This window comes from Neofelis nebulosa, chromosome 13 (genome assembly GCF_028018385.1).
Source record: "Neofelis nebulosa isolate mNeoNeb1 chromosome 13, mNeoNeb1.pri, whole genome shotgun sequence".
NCBI classification, from domain to species: domain Eukaryota; kingdom Metazoa; phylum Chordata; class Mammalia; order Carnivora; family Felidae; genus Neofelis; species Neofelis nebulosa.
In genome coordinates, this window is record NC_080794.1 from 40049081 (window position 1) to 40074426 (window position 25346).

The following is a 25346-nucleotide window of genomic DNA, read 5'->3' on the forward strand; positions in this document are numbered from 1 at the left end:
CTTCATCTCAGGCTGTCTCACCCCAACCTTCAGATCTAAGAACACTGGGTAACTTTGAGTTCCTTAAAGCTCTTATGGTCTCTGGCCTCCAGTCCTAGAACATGCTATTCCAACTACCTATAGCTTCTCTAGCTCATGGTCTGACTAATGTTTAGTACTCATCTGTCAGGTTTCAGCTAAGACATGATTTCCTTGTCCAGGCTTTCTTGACCACTCATGGTATCACTTGAATCACAGAGCAGCTCATCCTTTTTGCATGTGGCCCAGTGAATACTGCTGTAGAGGGAAGTCTCCTCACTTCCTGGTCCTCTGGACTGAGCACCCTTGCCCTGTCCCTGGTCTCCCACGTCTCTTCACATTTACCCATTCAAAGGAATAGTACCCACAATACTCCACATTTTGACCATCTTTCCACAAAACATATAAGTTTTGATTATGCAAGTTCCATTAGAGCAGGGATCCTGCCTTGTCTAAGTGTGGATTTAGTACATAGCTCAGTGCCTGGCACAGAAAAAATAATAAATAGCTGGTAAATGAATGCTTGTAAAATGAATGTCAAAGTGCTCTAGATGTTAAAGAGTGCTGTGAGCCATAGTCTTGTCTTTCCTGTCACATAGATGAGAAACTGAAGTCCAGAGAGGGACACTGGCTTGCCCAGGGTCAGGTAAGAAGGGGCATGGCCCTTACCAGGATAAACACAGAGTGCGGGCTCCAGTTTCCCCAGCCTCCTTTGTTCTACCCTGGGTATTAGAAGTTTGTTGGTTTTTTAGGGACATATGGGTGGCTTAGTCAGTTAAGTGTCCGACTTCAGCTCAGGTCATGATCTCACAGTTTGTGGATTTGAACCCCGCATTGGGCTCTGTGCTGACAGCTCAGAGCCTGGAGCCTGCCTTGGGTTCTGTGTCTCCCTCTCTCTATGCCCCTCCCCCAGTCATGCTCTGTCTCTGTCTCTCATAAATGAATAAACATTAAAAAAATTTTTTTTTAAGTTTGCTTTCTTTTCCATTTGAAAATACTTTAGAAACCAGACATCTAGTTACTAAATGGCAATTTCTCAAAGCTGAATGATGCAGAGAAAGAACTGTTCTGCTATTTGTGAAACTTGGCTTTCAGTCCCAGGACTGCTCCTAACTCGTGACATGACCTTGTATTCTAGGCCTCAGTTTCCCTGTCTATGAAGCGATGAAGTTGGATAAATTGTAGTAGCACTGAGCAGAGGATTTTTAAAAACCTGAAGGCTTTTGAAAAACTAGAAATGGGAGGGCACCCATATTTGAGGGGAAACTTGATATCTCGCCCCCCAATGACTGAGCAGGTTGGAATATGAGTTCAGACCCAACTCCTACCCCCGGGCGTGCTGAGGGCACGGTGGATGAAGTCAGCTGCTGAGGAGAAGTAGGCACTGATGTCGAAATTGGGGAGGTCGTGGGCTGGCACGCCCAGGTAGCTCACACTGCTGCCGTAGAAGTCAGGGCTGCCCTGACAGTAGAGTCCGCCGTGGGCTGCATTCAGCACATGGGTGATGCCCAGCTTCCATAGCTCAAAGCGGTTATTTGCCGTGGCCCTAGGAAAGGGAGGAATGGGACTGGTTGCTGGCTAAGCCATGGGGTCCAGAAGAGAGGTTTTGTCTGGCTCCCTGCTTCAGGGGGACAGAGCCATCAATATCCAAAGGGTACCAAGAAGGAACCCAGTAAACTTGAGCCCCAGCCTCAGAGCTTTCTGGTGGAAGGGTGGGTGGTATAGGGAGTTATCTTCAGACCCTCTTTGCTACCTGAGATGATCTGCTCCTGCCTTAGCCAAGTCAGGAAGGAAAGAATTGCTTCAGCTCTGGAATCCAGCTGCCCCTCCTTTCCTGCCCCATGCCCTCCCACAGACATCTGGCCTCTTGTGGCCACCACCTCGTACCTGTTTCTAATTTGCAAATGTTTAATGACACCTTCCCTGATTCACCTTCCTCACCCACTCTGTGTCCAGAGGAGGCTGGACTCAGGAAGGGGAGCTTTCTGTCCATCCCATGTCATACCAGAAAGCACCATTCCCCAGGCCTCTGTCCCTGAGACTCGCCAATTGTCCAGGATATATCAGAAGATTTCAGAATCCTCTGGGAGCTCCAATCATCCAGGCAGGCAAAAGCTTTCCTCCCCCTGGTGGTCACATCTGTTCACTGCACTCACCCCCGCACACAGGAGTCCTAGAGTCAGTCCCTGGCCTGAGATGTGCAGCGCAGAACTATTTTTCCTTGTGCCACCCAACCCCTCATCTCTGGTAAAGAGCCCAAGAACTGTCTCTCCTTGTCCCCTTCCCCACACCCTTTCCGATGAGCTATCACTCACGCATCTCCTATGTAAAGGTTGGGCCAAACTTCGTCCACGTGGCTGCAAGAAACTTTCCCTGCCCTCAGGAGCTCCTCCAGTTCCAGAACGCTGGGGCAAGGCGTGGCTTCGGCATCTCCCCTCAGCACTGGGACTGAGGCTTCAGCCATGGGCCAGCCCACCCAGCCCTCTGTCTCTGCGGTCACTCCTCTTCTGCCTCTCCAGTGTCATTTCTCCTTCCTGGAGATTGGCAGGGACAGGTGGGACAGAAGCAAGTGACTCAGCAAGTCGTGGAGCCTCCAGAGAGAACAGGACATTTTTCCCCCCAAGTTACTCCCCTAACCCCAAACTCCATGACAACATAGAATCCATCGTATCTTTGCAAGTTATTTTACTTCTCCACCTGGGTTTCTTCATCTGTAAAGTAAGGATAATTGCAATTACTTCAAAGAATTGTGAGGATTAAATGAAACAAAGGATATTCTGTATCTAACACATCGTAATGCCTAAGAAACATTTGTTGAACTAAGAGGCTTTGGGCCCTGAGGAAGGCTATTTAGTTCTGAGGACTGAGTTAAAGTGGAGATCCAGGGTGGAGAGGGGGTGATTGATTCCAAGGATGAGTGACAAAAAAAGCACCGCAGGTCTGGGTGGGCTACCAATTGGGTGGGAACCATATGGCTGCTGAGTGAGCCTCTGGATTATGCAGCCCAGGGAAAGTTTCGAGGGTTGTGGAGTCAGAGTAATGTGGAGAGGAGGCAAGGAGGACTTCATCTCAAGGATGCCATGGGGTTTGTGGGGGAAGGTTTGAACAATGGTTCTGTACTGAAGATGGCTGATTTCTCAAAAGAGAAAGCTGAAATGGGCTGTGTATATCAAAGGGGGGAGAAGGGAAGTGAATGTTGCCCTAGACTTCTGAAGAGCCAAAAGGACTGTCATCAGAAACATTTTGGGGGCGCCTGGGTGGCTCAGTCGGTTTAGCGTCCGACTCCGGCTCAGGGCGTGATCTCGCGGTCTGTGAGTTCGAGCCCTGCGTCAGGCTCTGTGCTGACATCTCAGAGCCTGGAGCCTACTTCAGATTCCGTGTCTCCCTCTCTCTCTGCCCTCCCCCGCTCATACTCTCTCTGTCAAAAATAAATAAACATTAAAAAAAAATTAGAAACATTTTGGGGATAGGAGGGAGATTCCCCTGCTTACAAGGGCTTTTGTCCCCACAACAGAAACTAAGAAAGCTCTATATCTGCCCTCCTGTCAGAGGCAGTTATGGGCAAAAGAGGTAAGATGCCTTGCCCGCTCTCAGGTGAGTTCGTGAAGGCCCTGATGGGTTGGGAGGAATATGATTTGCTGTGGTGATGGGGTTTTGAGGTGGTGGGAGTTTGGAGCTGACAGCCAAGAAAGAATCCTTGAAGACATCTTTGGTGCAAAAAGGTGATTTTATTAAAGCCTGGGGACAGGACCCTGGGCAGAAAGAGCTGTGAAGAGTGACTGGTTATATACTATGGAGTTGGGGGAGGTAAAGTCCAGACGAAGTTTCTTAAAGAGATTTCCATATGCTAAGACTCACAGATTACTGAAGGCCTAGCTATTGTCAGACTAAAGTTGTTTTTCCCTCTAGCAAAGCATTATCTTTAAGACAGTAGGGAGTTCCTGGAGATAAAACTATTGATAAATTGCCTTTTTCTTGTAATTTGTAAAATGATGGAGAGTCTCAGATTAACCATTTGTTTTCTTTTTTTTTAATGTTTATTTTTGAGAGAGAGAAACAGAGAGTAAGTGGGGGAGGGGCAGAAAGAGAGGGAGACACACAATCCGAAGCAGGCTCCAGGCTCTGAGCTGTCAGCAGAGAGCCGGTGGTGGGGCTCAAACCTACAAACCATGAGATCATGACCTGAGTTGAAGTCAGAAACTCAAGTGACTGAGCCACCTAGGTGCCCCTTGACCATTTGTTTACGTTCCTTTATTTTGTTCTCAGACAGCCTGAAAGTGCCTGAGGAATGTCACATATATCCCACGGGGGTGGGGGTGAGGGGTGTTGTTAGCTTGTGCTTTGCCCTCAGCTTGCCTTATGCTTCCTCATCAGTGGGAAGGCTCCCAACTGCCTCTGGCCTTGAGTCCAGCCTGAGGGTAAAGGCTACAGCAGGGCATCCCACGGGAGCAGTAGGCACTCTTGTCCCCTCCCCCCCCAACCTGTCTCCATCCCATCAGAGCCTCCGAAGTCTGCCCTGCACTTGATGGGGAAGCAAGATCAAGGAGGGTTTGGAGCTCAGGTCACAGGTGGTTTTGGAGTTGGTTTATGCCAATTCTAAGCCAGGTTAGGTACTTTCTGGTAATGGAATGAGAAGAGTACAGAATCTTGTTAGATTTAAGAATACTGGCTTCGGCATGTATTAACTGCGGTACCTCAGGTAGGTTTCTTGGCAGTTCTGTGTTATAACACCCTGAGAGTTGGCACAAGGATTAAGTGAGATATTTATATAACATTTGGCATAAGCGCTGTCAGAAAGTAAAGGCAATAAATGGTAATAATGATCCCTGGATATTGGCTCTTGCAGAGGAGCTGGCTCCCTCCAAAGGAATTAGGTAATTTCTTGTTCCCAAACCCTACTTACTAATCCCATAGGCCCCACCCCAACTTCACCAGCCTTTTATTTTCTCCCACTTTGACGTTGGACCTGACGCATGCGCTCTCAGACTTCCTTGCTGCGGTTTTCCTTCCCCCAGCCCAGCTTGAGTCCCGCGAACCTTCCGGTTTGGGCCCCACCCCCGCCCGTAGGCTCCGCCTCCCTCCGGTACGGCCCCTCCTCCCGAAGCAGTTCCGGTTCGGATTCAAGTGGCTCCCGGCGCGACAGAGACAGGCCGAAGCGATGCCTGCGCGCAGCCGCCACCGCCCCCGTCTCCACTCGGGCTCTCCTCCCCGGGCTCCGCCCCCGCCGCTCGAGGAGCTTCACTCCGGCGAGGCCCGGAGGGCCCGGGATTCCGACAGCGGCTCGGACGCCGACTCGGAGTTGGGTCGGGGGAGCCCGACCCGGACCGCAGAGGTGAGCGGCAGCTGAGCCTGACGAGAGGGGGGGGTTTGGGGTCGCCTGCAGCCGAGGATGAGTTGGGAGTCAGGGGCGGAGCCGGGGCTCCCAAGGACTGGGGTCTGGAGGGGCCACAGGAGACGGTTGAGGGAGCCTGGAGAGTCGGCTCTAGAATGGAATCTGTGGGAAATGGAGGCTGTTGAGCCGAGAGCCTGAGGTGAGGTGGGAGAGTGGGAGACTGAGGGAGAGATGGCTTTGAAGAGACAAGGGCTTGGAAGGTTTTGAGAGCCGAATAGTGAGGGAAGCAGATCGAAGGGGTCCCGCGTGAATGCGGGACTGGAGAAGGAGATGCTCCAGGATTTGGCAGTGGGGGCGAGGCACCGTAGGAGCCGGGAACACGGTCAGTGTTGTTGCCTGGCGAGCGACGGAACCGGGCTGTGAATGATGAGGTAGCTGACCAGAGTCGGGGGGGTGGGGGGTGATAATTAGGGGAAGGATTTAGGTTTGATTGGAAAAGGGAGGGGCTGTCCGCTAGGAAGTCGTCTGACCTAAAGGGCCTTAAAAAGAGAAACGGGGTCAAGAAAGAAAAAGAGCCCTGGGGGATCTAATTTAGGGCTTTGGCGTTTTCACAGGTGTCTTTGAAAACGTCGAAGATCGCTAGGGTAATGTGCTTGGATAATGGGGCTTTCTCATTTGTGAATAGGGGATCGTTTTAATAATCTGGGGCGGTGTTGAACATTGATTTGCCGTAAAGACTGGGGGGAAGTAGTAAAAAGGAAGTGATGTTTGGAAAAGATAGTGAAGGGGTGATTCTGAACATAAAGGTATCATTTTGGGTTTTTACTAACAGTAATAGCGTGTTTTTGTCTTTGTATTTTTTCTTCAAGTTTACTGTAAATACCAGACAAGTTTAAATTTTTTTTTTTTTTTTTTTTCAACGTTTTTTATTTATTTTTGGGACAGAGAGAGACAGAGCATGAACAGGGGAGGGGCAGAGAGAGAGGGAGACACAGAATCGGAAACAGGCTCCAGGCTCCGAGCCATCAGCCCAGAGCCTGACGCGGGGCTCGAACTCACGGACCGCGAGATCGTGACCTGGCTGAAGTCGGACGCTTAACCGACTGCGCCACCCAGGCGCCCCCAGACAAGTTTAGATCTTTAAAAAAGAAGAGATTTAATACGTTACCATTAAATTAAAAAAAAAAAAAAACAAACCTCAAAACAAGAATTTGGACGCTTAGGTTTTACAGAGACTCAGTATTGACTGGTTCCGCTTTGACAGTTTGAGTTGACACATTATTTTGACCACAGGGTAAAAATATGATCAATGCAGGTTAAAAGGGTTATAAAACTGCAGTTCACCCTTGAACACCAGGAGGTTGGAAGCATGCAGTCATAATCCCCTATAACTCTTGACTCTACAAAAACTTAGCTAATAGCCTGTTGACCAGGAGCCTTACTGATAACATAAACGATTGATTAACACATTTTGTATGTTATGTGTGTTATATACTGTATCCTTATAGTAAAGTAAGCTAGAGAAAAGAAAATGTTAAAATCATAAGGAGGAGAAAATAAATACATTTACAGTACCGTATTTATCGGGAAACAAGTCTGCATATAAGTGGACCTGTGCAATTCAAACCCATGTTGTTCAAGGGCCAGCTGTCTACGTGAAATCACTGCAGCCCAGGAGTACCAGCTCTTTCTCTCACCCGTAACTCCAGGATTGGAGTCACCTCTTGAAAATTGGAGAAGTTCTTTTGATACATTTGCAGGACCAGTATTAATGCAATTTTGTATATATTGTATAAATAATATTTTTAGGAGAGTAATCTAGAAGAATAAGAATAGAGGATGCTTTTAGTTGTCAGTAAACAGAACTGGGATAGGTGGGTACACAAATGCTTTTTATAGAAGACAGTACCAAAACAATAATTGTGCCAGAAAAATAATGATTGCAATACTTACGTTCACTTTAGTATAAGTAAGTTAATTTCCTTTTGTAATTGTTAAATTATAACATGGCTTCAAGAAGTCTTTGACTTTAGCTATGTTTCATATGTTGTTTTACTTTTGCAACTTTTTATTTGACTGTATGTTTTGCACATTTGTTGGCCATTTTAAAACAAACTTTAGATCAAGTGTTTCTTCTCTAAACAGGTATCTACTATTTAATCTTCATGCAGTGAAAATGTACTTTATTGCAAAAACTTTTCAATTAGCTTATGTATATAGACTGTCATCTTCAAATGCTTAGCGGACTAGTAATTATTTCTTCAAAGGAGAGATGAATTCTTTGCTTTAACTGTTGTCAAAAGATTAACTCCCCTTTAACTTAATACAAAAGATATTTAGTTGGAAGTTACGTAGTATTACTATTGCTTATATCTCTGTTTACCCTCACCAGACAGATTTCTCTAAAGACCTTGCCTTTATACTTAGCTCTAAATAAAAGTCTTGGCATTTAAAAATTTACTGAATGGAACTGAAATAGAACTCTCTAGTAAGGTTACATCTTAATATTACTATAACATTAAAGAAACTATTAAATGGACTTGTATAATTTTTAATGTTTATTTATCTTTGGGGGGCAGGGGCAGAGAGAGAGGGGAAACAAAGAATCCAAAGTAGGCTCCAGGCTCTGAACTGTCAGCACAGATCCCGATGTGGGGCTCCAACTCACAAACTGCGAGATCAGGACCCCTGCCAAAGTCAGACTAACTGACTGAGCCACCCAGGCACCCCTGGAGTTGTATAATTAACATATTAAATGCCTAATGGTTACTTTTGTTTCCCTTTGACAGTTCTCACTGTCCCTTAGTCGTAAAGAAAATCAGTTTTGTGGTAGAGCATTTTCCCTAAAACAAGAAGAAGCCATCATGACCACAGTGGCAGAACTTGCAGATATACTTAGATAAATCCATTTTTGTTTATTTTTTAAAACATTTTATTTTTACTGTTTGTTTATCACAGATAAATCAGTTTTGATTTCAGTAGTACTCTCTGCATTCTGTAAAAACTCTCACATTGCACAACTACTTATAAAAATGTATTTTGCTAACCACTAAATCCTCAATGCGTTTTCAAAACTTTGCCATAGTTGATTTGGAAGCATTTTCATGGCTTTTCTGAGAATTGAAATTTAAACACTGTTTTTGAGAAATTGTTGAATCACAAATGTTCTAATGAATATTATTATTTTGTCTTATAAGAATGACCATATTAAGTGGACATTCTTTGAAAATTCTTACCTTCTGGCCTGATGTAATATATGGTGTTACGTAGTGTGAATCTAACACAGCCATTGATCATGACAGTAATTCTTACTTTAGGTTTTATTGTCCTCTTACCTTTGAGAAATCCAGAAGTTAACAAAAATTGGAGAGCATGGACCAGGCACGCTTGGAGAACAATTCAGTGTTTACATGCTGCCTCTGTCACTGGTTGGTAATTTGTCACATGAGTATTGGATATGAATTTGTGACAGACTTGTGTGAATATTCCTAGCCCCCCCCCCCCCCCATATACACAGCATTGTCATCACTGGATCTTAAGCTTAACCTTCTAGTTGAGTCTAGACTTCATGTCTCCATATTGAAGTGTTCTGTTACTTCCCTACACATTGGGTCTTCCTGGTAATAAAATCACTTCAGTACAGAATGTAATATAATATGAGTTTATCTTTGCTCTTGCTTAGGATAGTAGAAACTAGGAAAACTTGGTTACAATAGTTTCATCACAGTCTTTCACCATAAAATAGTTTTTATCGTGTGTACCTCAAAAGAGTGTTGTGGAGTCAGTGACCTATATTTATATTTGTCTTAAATTTTTATTGTGGGCTTAGGTGAGTAATTGTCTCAGTGGACAAGAGAGGTAGTATCTAATATCTTGATCCTTTGTTCTCTTAAAATTCTTGACAGGTAAGACATTCTATCTAGTAGGAGGTGAGAACCACGAATTCTGCTAATTTCAAATCTTGTAAGTTACGCCGTATCACTGAGTTATTGAAAATGTCTGCAAATTGGTTTTAATTTGGAACTTCGAGACTAAATTAAATCACTGTCAGTTTTATTAATGTAATATTGTCATGAAAGTCAAAGATTGCCAAAACTATATATTAAATTTTGAGTCCAGATTCAGTATATTTTCACAATATTGTGATGGGTTTTGAAATCTTGAGCCAGCTTCTCATTTTCCATCATGTTGATTTGATTTGGAGGTGTAGCATATTTAGAAATAAAGATTTTACCAATCAATATATCAAACTACTAGTCTTTCCAAATATCATTTTAGTGATTAGAATAAGAATTAGAATTTATATACTTCTTTGCTGGTATATTTCTTTGTACTGGCATGCAGCCAGATCAAGAACCCCTCATCAAATTTACTACTAAATTATCATCATTGTGTAAAACATTTTACTGCAACTGAGGGTTTAAACTGAGCAATATTGTCTAATTAGATTCTTACTCATTGAGCTGTGATGGTTCTGGATGTGGTATAGAATTAGATGCATCCTGCCAGTGGGAGTCTTAGTTTAAAGGCAAGTTGGAGCCAGAAAAAGTGTGGGTTCTTTGGTATACATGACAATTTTTTTTTTTTTAATAGCATATGAGATTGCATGATCTGGACAGCAAAAAACGTCCCTGAACTGAAGTGCAGCCAAAAGAATGATGATGTAACTAAGAAGGCAATTTAATTTCTTCAAATGTGCTGCATCAAACTCTACTGCTCAGAAGTAGGACATAACAAAATAGTAAAGAATCACTGCTGGAGTTTCAAAAATGGTTGGTAGAAATTGGTTCAGGGTCTTTGTAACTTTTGAAATTATACCAGAATTCATAGATGTTTTGGAAACAATGCTCTGTGCTTAAGAAGGTAAACGGGGCAGGGCGCCTGGGTGGCTCAGTTGGTTGGGTGGACTTCGGCTCAGGTCGTGATCTCGCGGTCCATGAGTTCGAGCCCCGCGTCGGGCTCTGTGCTGACAGCTCAGAGCCTGGAGCCTGTTTCAGATTCTGTGTCTCCCTCTCTCTGACCCTCCCCCGTTCATGCTTTGTCTCTCTCTGTCTCAAAAATAAAAATAAACGTTAAAAAAAAAAATTAAATTAAAAAAAAAAAAAGAAGGTAAACGGGGCATCTGGGTGGCTCAGGCGGTTAAGTATCCGATTCTTTATCTCAAGCATGATCTCACTGTGAGTTTGAGCCCCACATGGGGCTCTCTGTCAGCACAAAGCCTGCTTCAGATCCTTTGTCCCCCTCTCTCTCTGCCCCTCCTCCACTCATGCTCTCTCTAAACAATAAATAAACAAACGTTTAGAAAAAGAAAGAGAAAATTTGATGAAAAGATTTAAAAATAGGATTAAAAAATAAAAATGGGATTAGAAAAAAAGCTGCATAGTTCTAAATACTACAAACTGCAGAGCTAAATGCCCAAAGTAAACTTCATTCTTCTACATTATAGTTTAGTCTTCTTTCATAAAAGTTAATTTTATGCTCTGGCTTATGGATCTGCAAACTGATAGAATTTGTCTGTATTAAATGTATAATAAGTAAGCTTTATTATGTACAATTGGATTTAATGTTATTTTAGCTTGAGTTCACTATAATGTTTAATTGTTTTAAGGAGAATATATTTACTATATAATTTTTAAAAATCTCTTCCCCTCTTTTTTAAAAAAAATTTTTAATGATTTGTTTATTTTTGAGAGAGAGCATGTACAAGCTGGGGTGGAGGGTGGGCAGAGAGAGGGAGACACAAAAACCGAAGCAAGCTTCAGATTCCATGCTGTCAGCACAGAGCCTGACACAGGGCTCAAACACACGAACTGGGAGATGATGACCTGAGCTGATGAAGTCCAACGTTTAACCAACTGAGCCACCCAGTCACCCTTCTTCCCCCTCTTTTTTGTCTTGGGATATGGTCACTTGGAAATTATAATTTAAAAAAATTTTACTGTATGCCAAATCAGTAATAACTTTCAAAAACAGCACATTTTGTGTTCATGAATCAAGTTTAATCAGTTCTAAATTCCTTTAGAGGCATTCGAATGAATGGTTTTTAAAGACAATATATGGTTTTTAAATAAGACAATTACTTCAGGTTATACTCTAGTATTTTAGATTACACATGATCGAGTGAAACTACAAGAAAAATCCAGCATATTTAAATTACTGTCATCATATGAACCTCAACATTGGTTCTGAAAACACACAGAAGTAGTTTTTGGGGCACCTGGGTAGCTCAGTCAGTTAAGCATCAGACTCTTGGTCTCGGCTTAGGTCTTGATATTAGGGTTGTGAGTTTGAGCCCTGCATTGGGTTCTGTGCTGGGCACGAAGCCCACTTAAAAAAAAAAAAAAAGTAAAGTTTTCATTTTGTTCATATATCCTTTGTATTCTAAAGATTGTATGATAACTTGAAAGTCATTTTGGTCTCTTATGTGTTTGTATAATTAAGACCACCAGGATGGTTTGTCTATTTCCAGTTATTGGTACCTCTCACTTTTTTTTTTTTAAGTTTATTTATTTTTTTAGAGAGAGAAAAGGAGAGAGAGAATCCCAAGTAGGAGATTCTCAGGGATTCGCCATGCCGACAGCAGAGAGCCTGACTTGGGGCTCAGTCTCACAAACTGTAAGATCATGACCTGAGCCGACATCAAGTGTCAGAAGCTTATCCAACTGAGCCACCCAGGCGCCCTGTGCCTGTCACTTTAGGAAAATTTCCCAAGTTAATTGTTAAGGTATAGAAGTACTTTTTTTTTTTTTTTTTTTTTTTTTTTAAGATTTTATTTTTAAGTAACCTCTACAGCCAGCGTGGGACTTGAACCTACATTCCTAGGATGAAGATTCTCATGCTCCACTGACAGCCAACCAGGCACCCCTAGAAGTACTTTTAGATGTCAACAATAATCAATTATCATCAACCTATAACATATTTTTTTAAATATTCATATGTTCCTGTTGAAATATATTTTTATTTAGTTAAACTTGATATTAAGTAAGTCTTTATATGAGAAACTCAGGTTGAGTTGAAGTCTACACCGATTAATTGGAATCACTATTGTTATTTTACTTTTGAGTTTGTTCTTTGATTACATTGTTGTTTCCCTGAAAGGTAATTCCATCTTGAGCAAAACCTTATTAAGATTTTACAGCTGTTTTCAGATATTCATAATTATTTCATATTAACCCAAAGGTTGAGTTAAGAGTGGGTTTGGGGGTACCTGGGTGGCTCAGTCGGTTAAGTGTCTGATTCTTGATTTCAGCTCAGGTCACCATCTCACAGTTTGTGAGATCCAGTCTCATGTCAAGCTGAGCTCTGCGCTGAGCATGGAGTCTGGTTTGGATACTCTCTCTCCCTGCCTTTCCCTTGCTCGCTTGCTCTCTCTCTCTCAAAATAAATAAATATACATTAAAAAAAAAAAAAAAAAGAGTGGGTTTAACTATTAGTTGATAGGTGACTATCCTAATGATTTAATTTCAGGCCTAGCGCAATACTGGCAGAAAGAGGAGTTAGTGAGGATGGCAGTATTAGCTTATATTTACTGAGCAGTTTGTATTTGCCAAGCATTATTACAAAAGCATTACATGTTTTAGTCCATGTAATCTTAACAATAAGCCTGTGGAGTAAGAGCTAGTATTCTCTCCATTTTGCAGATAAAAATAATGAGGCCCAAGGAGATTAAGTAACTAATGCAGGGTCACATAGCTGTGAGTTGTAAATCCCTGATTTGAATCTAGGCAGTTTGATTCCAGAGCCAGCATTCTTAACTGCTATGCATTCTGGGTTATTTGTTGAATTCTGTTGCAGAATAGCTTTCTGAAATTTATTTAACTCTCAACCCTTTGTTTCTTAAGCTGTCAGTTGAGGAATTGTACTAAATCTTCCATTCAAGTCATTTCCAATTCTACCATTTTAAGAATTCTGTCATCCTGATTTACAAAACATTGTATGTTTAATATTTCTGATTAGGTTCTGTTCGTAATCTCTTGATCTCTTAAAGTACAAAGGTTAAGTCATTTTCCAAAGTCACACTGGTAATGGGTGATGGTGCTGGATCTGCAATTAGATATTTTTTTGGACCTCTTGGGCTTGTTAGTTGCCTCACTATTTCTTTTATTTAGTGTATATATGCATACGTAGATTAATAATTGAGTTTAATTGATTTTCTTTCTTAATTTTCTATTCATATCTTATTTGTGTGATATGCTTCAAACAGGGAGAAATAATATTGTTTTCATTTTCTTTAAAGAGTCTTCTCTTTGGTTATCAAGTATTACATGCTTATTGTATAAAATTTAGAAATTTTAGAAATGTTTAATGTAGGTAGTGAAGGAGTCCACTGGAGGAGAACTCTTAATAGTTTGACATTTTACTTATTTAAAGATACATACATATGATGCATCTGCTATTTTTTAGGACATTTTGCTCCTTTAAATTTTTTTTTAACTTTTATTTTGAAATAATTAAAGATTCACAGTATGTTGTGTAGACAGTACAGAGAGATCCCACATACCTTTCACTGGTTATATCTTACATATTTATAGTACAATATCAAGGCCAGGAAATTGACACTGGTTCAAAATGTGTGTGTAGTTGTGTGTTACTTTAGCATGAGTAGATTTGTGTAACCATTGCACTGATTAAGATATAGAGGGGCACCTGGCTGGCTCAGAAGAGTATGCAACTCTTAATATCTGGGTCATGAGTTCAAGCCCCACATTGGGTGTAGCGATTACTTAAATAAATAAATTTTAAAAGTTAAAAATTTTTTTTTTTTAATTTTTTTTCAACGTTTTTTATTTATTTTTGGGACAGAGAGAGACAGAGCATGAACGGGGGAGGGGCAGAGAGAGAGGGAGACACAGAATCGGAAACAGGTTCCAGGCTCCGAGCCATCAGCCCAGAGCCTGACGCGGGGCTCGAACTCACGGACCGCGAGATCGTGACCAGGCTGAAGTCGGACGTTTAACCGACTGCGCCACCCAGGCGCCCCCCAAATTTTTTTTTTAAATATAGAATTATTCCATCACTATAAGGATCTCCCTTGGGTTACCCTCCACCCTCAATACATACTCTTTCCTGTGTTCCACCTGTATAATTTTGATATTTTGAGGATATTACAGAGGGAATCATACTGTATATGACCATTTGAGATTGGATTTTTTCCAAATAGCACAATGCCCTTGAGATCCATCTACTTATTGTATGTATCCATAGTTTATTAATTTTTATTGCTAAATAGTATTCCATGGTATAGATGTACCACAGTTAAACTGTTCACATATTATGGGATATTTTGTTTTTATACACCTTTCAGCTATTAAAAGTAATAAAGCTGGGGACATTTGTATACAGGTTTTTGTGTGAACCTTATTGTCATTTTTCTTGGATAAATGCCCAGAAGTACAGTTGCTCGGTTGTATGGTAAGCGTATGCTCAGATTTTAAAGAAATTGGCCAAACTATCATCCAGCATGGCTGTACAATTTTACTTTCCCCCAGCAGTGTGTGAGAGGTCCAGTTTCTCTGCATCCTTGACAGCATTCCATATTGTGACATTTTATACCTCATCATGGTCTTAATTTGCATTTCCCTAGCAGCTGGTGATGTTGAACATCTTTTCATGTGCTTTTTTGCCATTCATACATCTTTTTTGATGACATGCCTGTTCATGTCTTTCACCAATTTTAATTAGATTTTTAGTTTCTTACTGTTGAATTTTAGGAATTCTTTGTATGTTCTAGATTTGAGTTTATCCAGGGAGTAATAGTGAAAAGTATGTCTGCTCCATCTTCCCACAAGCAGAAGTCCACATATGCTCTTTTTAAAAATGTACTTGTCAGAGGGGTGCCTGGGTGGCTCAGTTAGTTAAGCGTCCACCTTTGGCTCAGGTTGTGGGTTCGAGCCCTGTGTCTGACTCTGCACTGCTGGTGCAGAGCCTGCTTGGAATTCTTTCTCTCTCTCTCTCTGTCTTTGCCCTTTCCCCGCTTGCATTCTGTCTCTTTCAAAATAAACTTTAAAAAAAAGTATTTATCAGAAAGAATGCTGTTACCGCCATTTTTTCATCTGCTGTCGTATTTCCTTCATCTCTTGCCTCTATTTTTTAAATTTTCTTTCAGTTTTTTTAATGTTTATTTATTTCTGAGAGAGACACACAGTGTGAGTGGAGGAGGGGCAGAGTGAGAGTGAGACACAGAATCTGAAGCAGGCTCCAGGCTCAGAGCTGTCAGCACAGAGCCCGACACGGGGCTCAAACCCACAAACTGTGAAGCCTCTATTTTTAGAAGCTATTTCCTTCATTTAGTCTGTTAAATACTTTTATGCTAGCTTCATCCCTCACAGTCTGTTTTACACTTTCTGACAGCTATTCTCCTTAAAGCACACTTATTATGTCATCCTCTTATTCAAAAATCTCTAGTGGTTCCCCACTGTCTATAGAATACCCTTAACTTGATGGGGCACCTGGGTGGCTCAGTCAGTTAAAGCCTCTGACTTTCGCTCAGGTCATGATCTCACGGTTTGTTGAGTTCAAGCCCCACACTCTCTGCTGTCCGTGGAGCCCGCTTCAGATTCTCTGTCCCCCTTTCTTTCTGCCTCTCTCTTTCTTTTTCTTTCTCTCTCTCTCAAAAGTAAATAAACATTAAAAAATTTTTTTAAAGAATATCATTAACTTGACAAAGTTTCCATGATCTAGCCCCAATTTATATTTTCAGCTTAATATCCCAGTAGTCCTTTGTGCCCTGTGAACACTAATAGTTCTCCATTGTTTTCTGTCTTCATACCTTTGCTCATACAATTTTCCTCTATTAGTGTACTTTTTTTTTTAACTTTTTTTTTTTTTAACGTTTATTTTTGAGAGACTGAGAGAGACAGAACACAAGCAAGGGAAGGGCAGAGAGAAAGGGAGACAAAGAATCTGAAGCAGGCTCCAGGCTCTGAGCTGTCAGCACAGAGCCCGATGTGGGGCTTGAACCCACGAAACATGAGATCATGACCTGAGCTGAAGTCAGACGCTTAACCGACTGAGCCACTCAGCTGCCCCTTTGTTAGTGTTCCTTTATTTTTCGGTCTCTGTTCACAGCTTCACCCTTCCTTAAAGGCTCAGCTCAGATGTCACTTCCAAGAACTCTTCTGATCTCACCAACTGGAAATAACCTCTCTTTCCCTTAACTTCCTAATTTTTTAAACAAGTTTCATAAGTAACCACTTTATTAGTGTTGTTTTAAGGATTAAGTGAGCTAATGTATATAAATAGCAGCTGTAATTTTACCTTTTTTTCATAATGACTTTCTTTAATATCCCTTTCTAGACTAAAAATCATTGAGGCCAGGATCTGTTTCATATTTATCTAGGTAAGTGCTACATTGCCTAGTGAGATACTCTTCACGTAGTATGTGCACAGTAAATATTTAATAGGTGAACAAACATAACATGAGGGCATTTTAATACTGTCTATATCCCCAGTGCCTTATTACCTGACATCTGGATATAGCAGACAGTAAATGTTTGATCCTGTACAGTGCAAATTTGTGATTCAAAAAGCTTCCATCATTAAGCAGTCTCATTGATGTAATCTTTATGTAATGTAACTGAAAACCTTTGATAAATTCCTCTGCTGATAACTAGAAAATATTTAATGTTTATGAGATTCAATCCCTACAGAAGTACAAGAACCCTCAGCTTATGTGAGGTGGTGTGGTGTAGTGAGAAAGAACATGGACTTTGAAATGAGATTGCCTGGGTTGGAAACCTGTCTGTACTAGTTACTAGTACAAGTTTATCTTGGGCAAGTTATTTAACCCATCTGTTTCAGTTATCTCATCTGTAAACTGAGGAAGATGATAATGCCTACTTTATGTGGTTGTGAGAATTATATGAACATACAAGTAAAACACTTAGAGCACTTTCTGGCCCTTCATAAATGTCTTAAGGTGGTAGCTAATCTAATTATTGCCTGTTGTTACTTCCTAAAAATGTACTGAACACAGTTCAGAAATCAAAGAGTGTGTGAGTTAGGACATACATTCTTTTAAAGAACAACACTCTGCAGAGATGGAATATCTTGTGCCTGCACATCCTGCCCACTGTATTCCTCTTCCAGTAGGTGTTGATTGGGTAACTGATAATCCTGTTCACCTCATTGTACTAATCATACAAAAGTCAAAGAAACAAGTCTTCCAGGGACTTTTTACTGAAAAAGGATTTTGAGTTCATATCAAGGAACAGTACATACTTTTGTCTTCTTCCTTTGAAGAATATGATAACTGAGTTTTTTTGGTTCTGGTTGAATATGCTTCCCTATTTTGTGCAGTTAATTCTTCTGAGGTGATATACCATTAATTTTGTCTTCATGGACAAATTAAAATGGCTATTTAACATTTCCTATATTACTTTGAATCTTGAGTCTGTTTTTATCAATTTAGCAGTCCTCTAAACTTTTTCCAAAATTACTGTCATTCAAATTTTTTTTAAAACAGGTGAATGCTACAATCTACTTTTGTATAATACTTGAAGAATGCATACAGTGTGATTCAATTCATATAAAAGAGAAAAACAAGCAAAACTAAACTATATTGTTTATGAATATATGCTTAGGTACTGAAACTATAAAGAAAAACAAGGGATTATCACAAAGATAGGTTTGTAGTTCCCCTGGGAGAAAGAACAGAGTTATTCACTGGGATACTGGGCTGGTGACATGGTGGTTATAAAATAAGGGAAATTAATAGTTGCCTGAAATGAAAAGATTTTTTGAAATCCAGCTATTTGTTTGTATTATTAATACGTGTATGTACCTGATTTTGGTACCTAAATAGTTAGCCTAGATTTCCCAACAAATAATGAGGAAAATGTATTATTTCTATCTGTAAAAGGGTCTCTTAACAAAAGTTGAAAGTTTTATAATGAAGAAGCTGTATTACAAATCACCTCCAAATCATCTGGATCTTATTTCTAGTATGTATTTTTTTATTCTGAAGATATTTTGGCCTTGAGAATGATTAGTCTCATTTGACATCTTCAGTTTTTGGGGGTTTTATTAAGTGTTATTTTGAGAGAGAGAATCCCAAGCAGGCTCCACATTATCAGCATAGCTTGATGCGGGGCTTGAACCCACCAACTGCCAGATCATGATGTGATCTGAATGAATTTGGACACTTAACCAGTTGAGCCACCCAGGCACCCCTTGGGATTTTAAATTCAGGCCCTACGTTGGGTGTAGAGATTACTTAAAAATAAAATCCTAGGGGCTCCTGGGTGGCCAGTTGGTTGAATGACTGACCTCAGCTCAAGTCATAATCTCACAGTCCGTGGGTTCAAGCCCTATGTCAGGCTCTGTGCTGACAGCTCGGAGCCTGGAGCCTGCTTTGGATTCTGTGTCTCCCTCTCTCTCTCTGCCCCTTCCCTGATATCACTCTGTCTCTCTCTCTCTAAAAAATAAATAAACATAAAAAAGGAGAAATAATATATATTCTTAAAAATAAATAAATATAAAAATTAAAATAAAATCTTAAAAAGATAATGAATAAAATAAAACATAAAACAGGTCCAGTCAGAGTCCCCAAAGCAACTAGGCAAAGATGAAGCAGGAATTATTATTATAATTATTGCTATTAATATTATTATTAAATCACATGTGAAATCATCCTGGACAGTGTCTGATCTATAATAGATGTTCATAAATATTAGTTTCCTTCTATTAGCTCTTTCTTTGCCTCCTCATTTTATAGATAAGGTATTGAGATGCCAAGAAGTTTAGATTGTTTTAAATCACCTAAAAGGGTAATTAATGTTGTTGAAATTGAGCTCCAAGAATTTTGACAACCAATTCACTGCTCTTCACTATATCATGCTACTTTTCTTTTAAGTTAAAGGACAGGTTGAAAATAAAGCTCTTAAATCCTACCAGGGATTTATAGACTTAATATTTATTATAGATTTTTTTTTAAGCTTTCTTACTATGTTTTGAAGACTTTTTTCCTTATAATTATCAGAAATATATAAATTGTGGGGACACCTGGGTAGCGCATTCAGTTAAGTGTCCGACTTCAACTCAGGTCATGATCTCATGGTCTGTGAGTTCTAGTCCTGCGTCAGGCCCTGTGCTGACAGCTCAGAGCCTAGAGCCTGCTTCAGATTCTGTGTCTCCCTCTCTCTCTGCCCCTCCCCCACTCATGCTCTATCAAAAACATGAATAAACATTAAAAAAAATTTTAATATATAGATTGTGGGTAAATTTATTTAAGTTTATTTATTTTTGAGAGAGAGAGAAAGTGTGCACATGTGTGAGCACATGTGGAGGAGGGGCATAGAGAATTCCAAGCAGTCTCCACACTGTCAAGCAGATTGCAACACAGCTCTGAACCCACGGAACATAAGATCACTCCTGAGCCAAAATCAAGAGTCAGATGCTCAACCGACTGAGCCACCCAGGCACCCCAAATTGTGGGTACATTTGATCAGTTATTTAAAATAATAAAAAGTTTCTGTTTCCTGGGTGCTAGGGTATTATAAACAGACTCTGAAGGATTATTTTTAGTATAAACTAAATGCAGTTTTTCTTAATATATATCAGTAGTCAACCCTAGAGTGTGATATGTCTTTACCTGCAGTTCTGTGTATAGGTATAGTTTATTCAGTTGTATCATGTAGATTTTTATATAGGAGAAACAGCTGCTCAACACAGAATCAACATATAATGGATGAAATAAGATATGTGTGAAGGAACTTGAAAGATTAAATGTTAGCCAAGCCAGAAGTAGAAGAACAAGCAGAGTTAGATTGGATGGTCTGGTGTAGTGCTTCAGAATCACTTGGGGAGCTTTTAAAAAATGCAGATGTCAAGCTTCTCAGATTCTGATCCAGTAAGAAAGTTAAAAAAAAAAGCATGGGAAGTAGAACGGGCATGTTTGTTTGTTTGTTTTATTTCAGATTATTCTAATGTGTAGCCAGGTTGAAAACCATTGTTTATATTGATTCCATGGAGCATAGGCAAAGGAGGAGTCAAAGGTTTTTTATATCTACCCTGTGTGGAAAAGAGAGATAAACTGAGAGATGTAAACAACTTTTTCTAGACAGATACTCTGTGAGGCACAGACGTTATACATTAAGTCTCATAAAAATGTTGCTTAAAATCATCTGCTTTTCTGTGATCTGATTACTTACTCTGTAAGTAACATTCCGCTTATTAAGTCAGCCTTCTAGATACTTCAGAGTTGTGAACAAATCTGCCTGGGACAAGATTCTTGAGTATTCTTTCTAGACACTTATGTGCCTAGTGTTGGCATTCTAGTTTATCCATCAGTACCTTATATAAGTTCGCTTGTAGTCTCACTCAATATGATCAACTCTGGGGTAATGACAAAAGATCAAGTTTTGAATCATTGAGGCTGATTACCAGATCCTGATTCCTATGGGTTTATCAAATTAGTGACCAGGGGTTGTCTCTTGGCAGTTAGACATTCTAAATTTGTTGATGTAAAACTGAAGCCCTGAAGAATTTGTAATAAAATTTTATTATTAAAAATGTGCATAAATAAAGGGAAAATGTAAAATCTTTTTAAGACTATACTCTTAAGAATGAAATAGCCAGTGTAAAACAAGGCGTTTTGTTTTTAATAATCCTGTTTGGAAGGGCATTGGGGCAGTTATTTTGATTGCTACTTTGTTTTTGCACATTTATTTAATAATGCTTGTTGAGAACCTATTATGTGCTCATCATACAGGTCTTTGTAATATTCTTAGTAATCCCTACCATAGTCTCTAAAAATAAAAATAATCTAACGTAAAAAATCTCTTAAGCTCTCCTGCTGCCCTAGGTGCTAGATAACTTTTTTTGCTAGACATATTCATGTTTTACTTTTTCTCCCCCTTTCTTTAATTTGTCGTGCTATTTGCCTCCTTTATTTTCTCCCCTGTGGGCTTCACAGTAGGCAGTCTGGTGCACCCAAGCCCACAGCCTCCTCACTTTTCCTGTACTCCCAGGAGACCTACGGCTGGCTAGAAGCCGTGGGGCACCTGTCTACTTTCTTATTCTTAATAGATAGAGTTGAACCTATTTAATAGATGAAATGACCAGATCAGAGCCTTTGTTGTGTTTAAATTATCAATGGGACATTTTACTGCTTCATCTTTTTCCATTGGCACAGTGTGCTTGGTTGAGAAAAAAATATGTTGTACAGCTTATTAAAATAAAACAAGTCATTCATTCCAAAGATAATGCAAGAGTATGTGCATTTAATGGGGGGGGGGGTGGGAAACAGATGAAACCATATCCTGCTTAATTAATTTCCCAGGAAGTTGAAATAGCATAAATTTATTTGCCTTACCTAGAATTGAACTAGAATGTGGACCTTGTGAGCAAGCTTGAAGCCTTTAACCTTAGGTACTTCACTTGCTTTGAAAGATGACAGTTTGGAGCACCTGGGTGGCTCAGTTGGTTGAGTGTCCCAACTCTTGATTTCGGCTCAGGTCATGATCTCATGGTTGGTGGGATCAGGCCCCATGTCAGGCCTCTGTGCTAAGAGTGCAGAGCCTGCTTGGGATTCTCTCTTTCTTTCTGTCTCTGCCCCTCCCCTGCTCCCACATGCCTGCCCTTTCTCAAAATAAATAAGTAAACATTTAAAGAAGAAAAGAAAAGAAAGTTAACAACTGGGAAGATTGAATGGCCTGGCCTATACTGACATATTCAGGCGAGGTTCAATTACAAGAGATAGAAACTACTCTAGGCTCTGGGCTGGGCTGCTAGGAATGACTTCTATAACAAGATTTGAACTTGTGTGCCAAAGAAGTGCTACCTTTGCCACAGTCATCAAAGGTATTAGAAGGCCGGCGTGGAACAATTTTAAGAATGTACCATTTCAGAGCACCTGGGTGGCTCAGTCGGTTAAGCATCCTACTTCAGCTCAGGTCATGTGCTTGTGGTCAGTGAGTTCAAGTTCCACATCGGGCTCCATACTGACAGCTCAGAGCCTGGAGCCCGCTTCAGACTCTGTGTCTCCCTCTGTCTCTTGCCCCTCCCCGTTCATGCTCTGTCTCTCTGTCTCTGTCTCTCTCTCACAAAGAAATAAAAACATTAAAAAAATTAAAAAGAATATACCATTTCAACAACCAAACCAACTTGATTCAAAAATAGGCAAAGTAGGGGCGCCTGGGTGGCTCAGTCGGTTAAGCGTCCGACTTCGGCTCAGGTCATGATCTCGTAGTCCGTGAGTTCGAGCCCCGCATCGGGCTCTGTGCTGACAGCTCAGAGCCTGGAGCCTGTTTCAGATTCTGTGTCTCCCTCTCTCTGACCCTCCCCCGTTCATGCTCTGTCTCTCTCTGTCTCAAAAATAAATAAATGTTAAAAAAAAAATTAAAAAAAAAAAATAGGCAAAGGACTTGAACAAACATTTCCTTAAAGAAAATATACAAATGTCCAGTAAGCACATGAAAAGATTCTCAACATCACTAATCATTATGGAAATCAAATAAAAACTACTTTACACTTTACATCCACTGGGATGACTATTGTTAAAAAAAAACAAAAAAAACAAAAACAAAAAACATAAAATAACAAGTGTTGGCAAGAGTATGGAAAAATTGGAACACTTGTACATTGCTGGTGGAAATGTAAAATAGTATAGCTACTTTGAAAAATGGTATGGTGGGCTCCTGGGTGGCTCAGTTGGTTAAGCAGCTGGCTTTGACTCGGTCATGATCTCACAGTTTGTGAGTTTGAGTCCTGCTTTGGGTGAGCCTTGCTTCTCTCTCCCCTCACAGTACTCTCTCAGTCTTTCATGAGATTTTCTCTTTTTCTCTTTCTTTCTCTGCCCCTTCTCACTTGCGCCATCTCTCTCTCTCTCTCTCTCTCTCTCTCTCTCTCTCTAAAAAAAAAAAAAAGAAAAGAAAAAGAGAAATGGTGTGGTGATTCCTGAAAATAAAAAAAATTACCAAAGACTCAGCAATTCTACTTCTGAGTTTATACACCAAAGAAGCGAAAATAGGACTTGAACAGTTATTGTACAGCCGTGTTTATAGGAGCATTATTCACAATAGCCAAAAGTTGAAAGCAACTCATGTCTGTTGGTGGATGAATGGGTAAACAAAATGTGATATATGTATATAATGAAATATTTTTTAAATGTTCGTTTATTTTTGAGATAGAGAGAGAATTCCAAGCAGGCTCTATGCTTTCAGCAGAGAGCCCAATGTGGGGCTCAAACTCATGAACCATGATGTGATCTGAAATCAAGGTTCAGGTTCAACCCACTGAGCCACCCAGGCACCCCCATGCAACAAAATATTATTCAGCCTTAAAAAGGAAGGAAATTCTGATAACGTGCTACAACATGGACTAACTTTGAAGACATTATGCTAAGGAAAATAAGCCAGACACAGAAAGACAAATATTGTATGATTCCACTTATATGAGGTACCTAGTGTCCAATTTATAGAGACAGAAAGTAGAATGTTGGTTGTTGTGGGGTGAGGAAGTAGGGGATAATGGGGGGGGGGGTTATTGTTTAATGGATACAAAGTTTTCATTTGGGATGAAGAAAAAGTTCTGAAAGTGGACGGTGGTGATGGTTGCACATCCATGTGAATGTACTTAATACTACTGTTCTGTACACTTAAAAAATTGTTAAAATAGTAAGTTTTGTGTATGGTTTAACAAACATACACAAACAAAACAACGTATTATCGTGTCTGATGCAGGCATTAGAAAGGCAGAATTGCTGCTCCACAATTGCAACTTCTTCCTTATACTCAACACTTAGTGACTGAAAACTGGAGAATTGTGCGCGCATGCACACACACACACACACACACATACAACACACACCCAACATTTACATAGTCTGTCTTGTGGACAGCCAGAACTTCAGGAAAATGGCCCCTACTTCACTTACTGTTTTCCGTATCTCTTGTCAGAGAATCCACTTGGCCGAACCTAATTCACATTTAGAACTCTAGTTGCAAGGGATCCTGGGTAATAATTTTTTAGCTTTCAACCTCTGTAGTAGCAGAAAACAACTAGAGGGAGATTGGATGGAAAAGGTGCCAATTCATCAGTGCCAAATTCATCGTATCTGTCACAGACACTGAGTCAGTGTGATTCACAAAGGTAATGCTCCTTTCAGTTCAGTCATTTTCAGTGGGGGCCAGATTGTTCTGCAACTGGTCATACAGAGGTAGGGTGGAGCACACAAATAGTTTCAACAAGGAGGAGTAGGGAAAGAGTTCATTGATAATCATTATCTGCTTTTGCAGTTCTGGACTGGTTGTACTTTGTCAAGCCTAACAACATACAGTACTTGCAGTTTGAATAGAGAAGAACACAACTGAGTTATTTATATTATTGTGAAGAGATTTGGGTCATTCTAATGGGATGCATTAAAGGCTTGTTGATTGAGGAATAGCTATGCTACTGTTAAGAAATACCAAACTAAAGTTCTTATGATAAGGTTTTTTCATTTTATTAAGTATGGAGATAAAGTCATCTTTACAGTATATAGGCAATATACTGTAAGCTCTTTTGCTCTCAGGCTGGTGAAATCTCTAATTAGTATGAACTAAATTTGGAAAGAAAAGAAATATGCTTGTAAATTAAAGAGTTGATGTGCCGAAAATTGCATTTTCTATAGTTTTCAAAAATTTCTAACTGGAGTCCATCCATAAGATACTTTTGTTCCCCTTTGTACAGAACAGTCAGCTCCTTTTGTTTATCTGTTGTCTAGGACTTGGAACTCTGACTAATGCCTGTTGATAATGAGATTCTGCAGGAGTTGAATATTCTCTCAGTGCCTTTGATAATTAAATTATTAATTGTTCATGATTTCAGAGTAAACCTCTTTAGAATTTTATCTCAAATGGGGATGTTTCCTTTATACATACCAAGTAATGTTTTAGACAAGTACAAGCTTTTCATGCAGTGTTTTTTAATTGTGAATTAAGCTTTAATGACGTTAGTGGGGAAACACTTGAGATTTTTTTTTGATAGTTACTTGACTCCTAGAAATCTTAAGTAAGGC

General features: G+C 40.1%; 2 protein-coding genes across 6 annotated transcripts in view; one reads left to right on the forward strand and one right to left on the reverse strand.

Annotated features, from left to right (window-relative positions):
• Window positions 1-1329: 1329 nt before the first annotated feature.
• DUSP13A (dual specificity phosphatase 13A) lies at window positions 1330-2482 on the reverse strand. Its single transcript, XM_058696042.1, has 2 exons — window positions 2334-2482; window positions 1330-1564 (listed from the first exon to the last, which is right to left on the reverse strand). The coding sequence occupies exons 1-2, from the start codon at window positions 2480-2482 to the stop codon at window positions 1330-1332; spliced, it is 384 nt and encodes a 127-aa protein (XP_058552025.1).
• Window positions 2483-5115: 2633 nt separating this feature from the next.
• The window catches only part of SAMD8 (sterile alpha motif domain containing 8), a 52489-nt gene continuing 32258 nt past the window's right edge, over window positions 5116-25346 (forward strand). The window contains exons 1-2 of one of the 5 annotated variants that reach the window (XM_058696765.1): window positions 5212-5350; window positions 16646-16688. Coding sequence is in view for 1 of the 5 variants with exons in the window: in XM_058696764.1 (XP_058552747.1) it covers window positions 5177-5350 (174 nt within the window). In the remaining 4 variants the exon portion in view is untranslated. Of the gene's footprint in view, window positions 5351-5464; window positions 5550-9943; window positions 10123-16645; window positions 16689-25346 lie in introns of those variants that run through there. The other 4 variants (XM_058696766.1, XM_058696764.1, XM_058696767.1 and 1 more) reach the window with 4 other exon arrangements.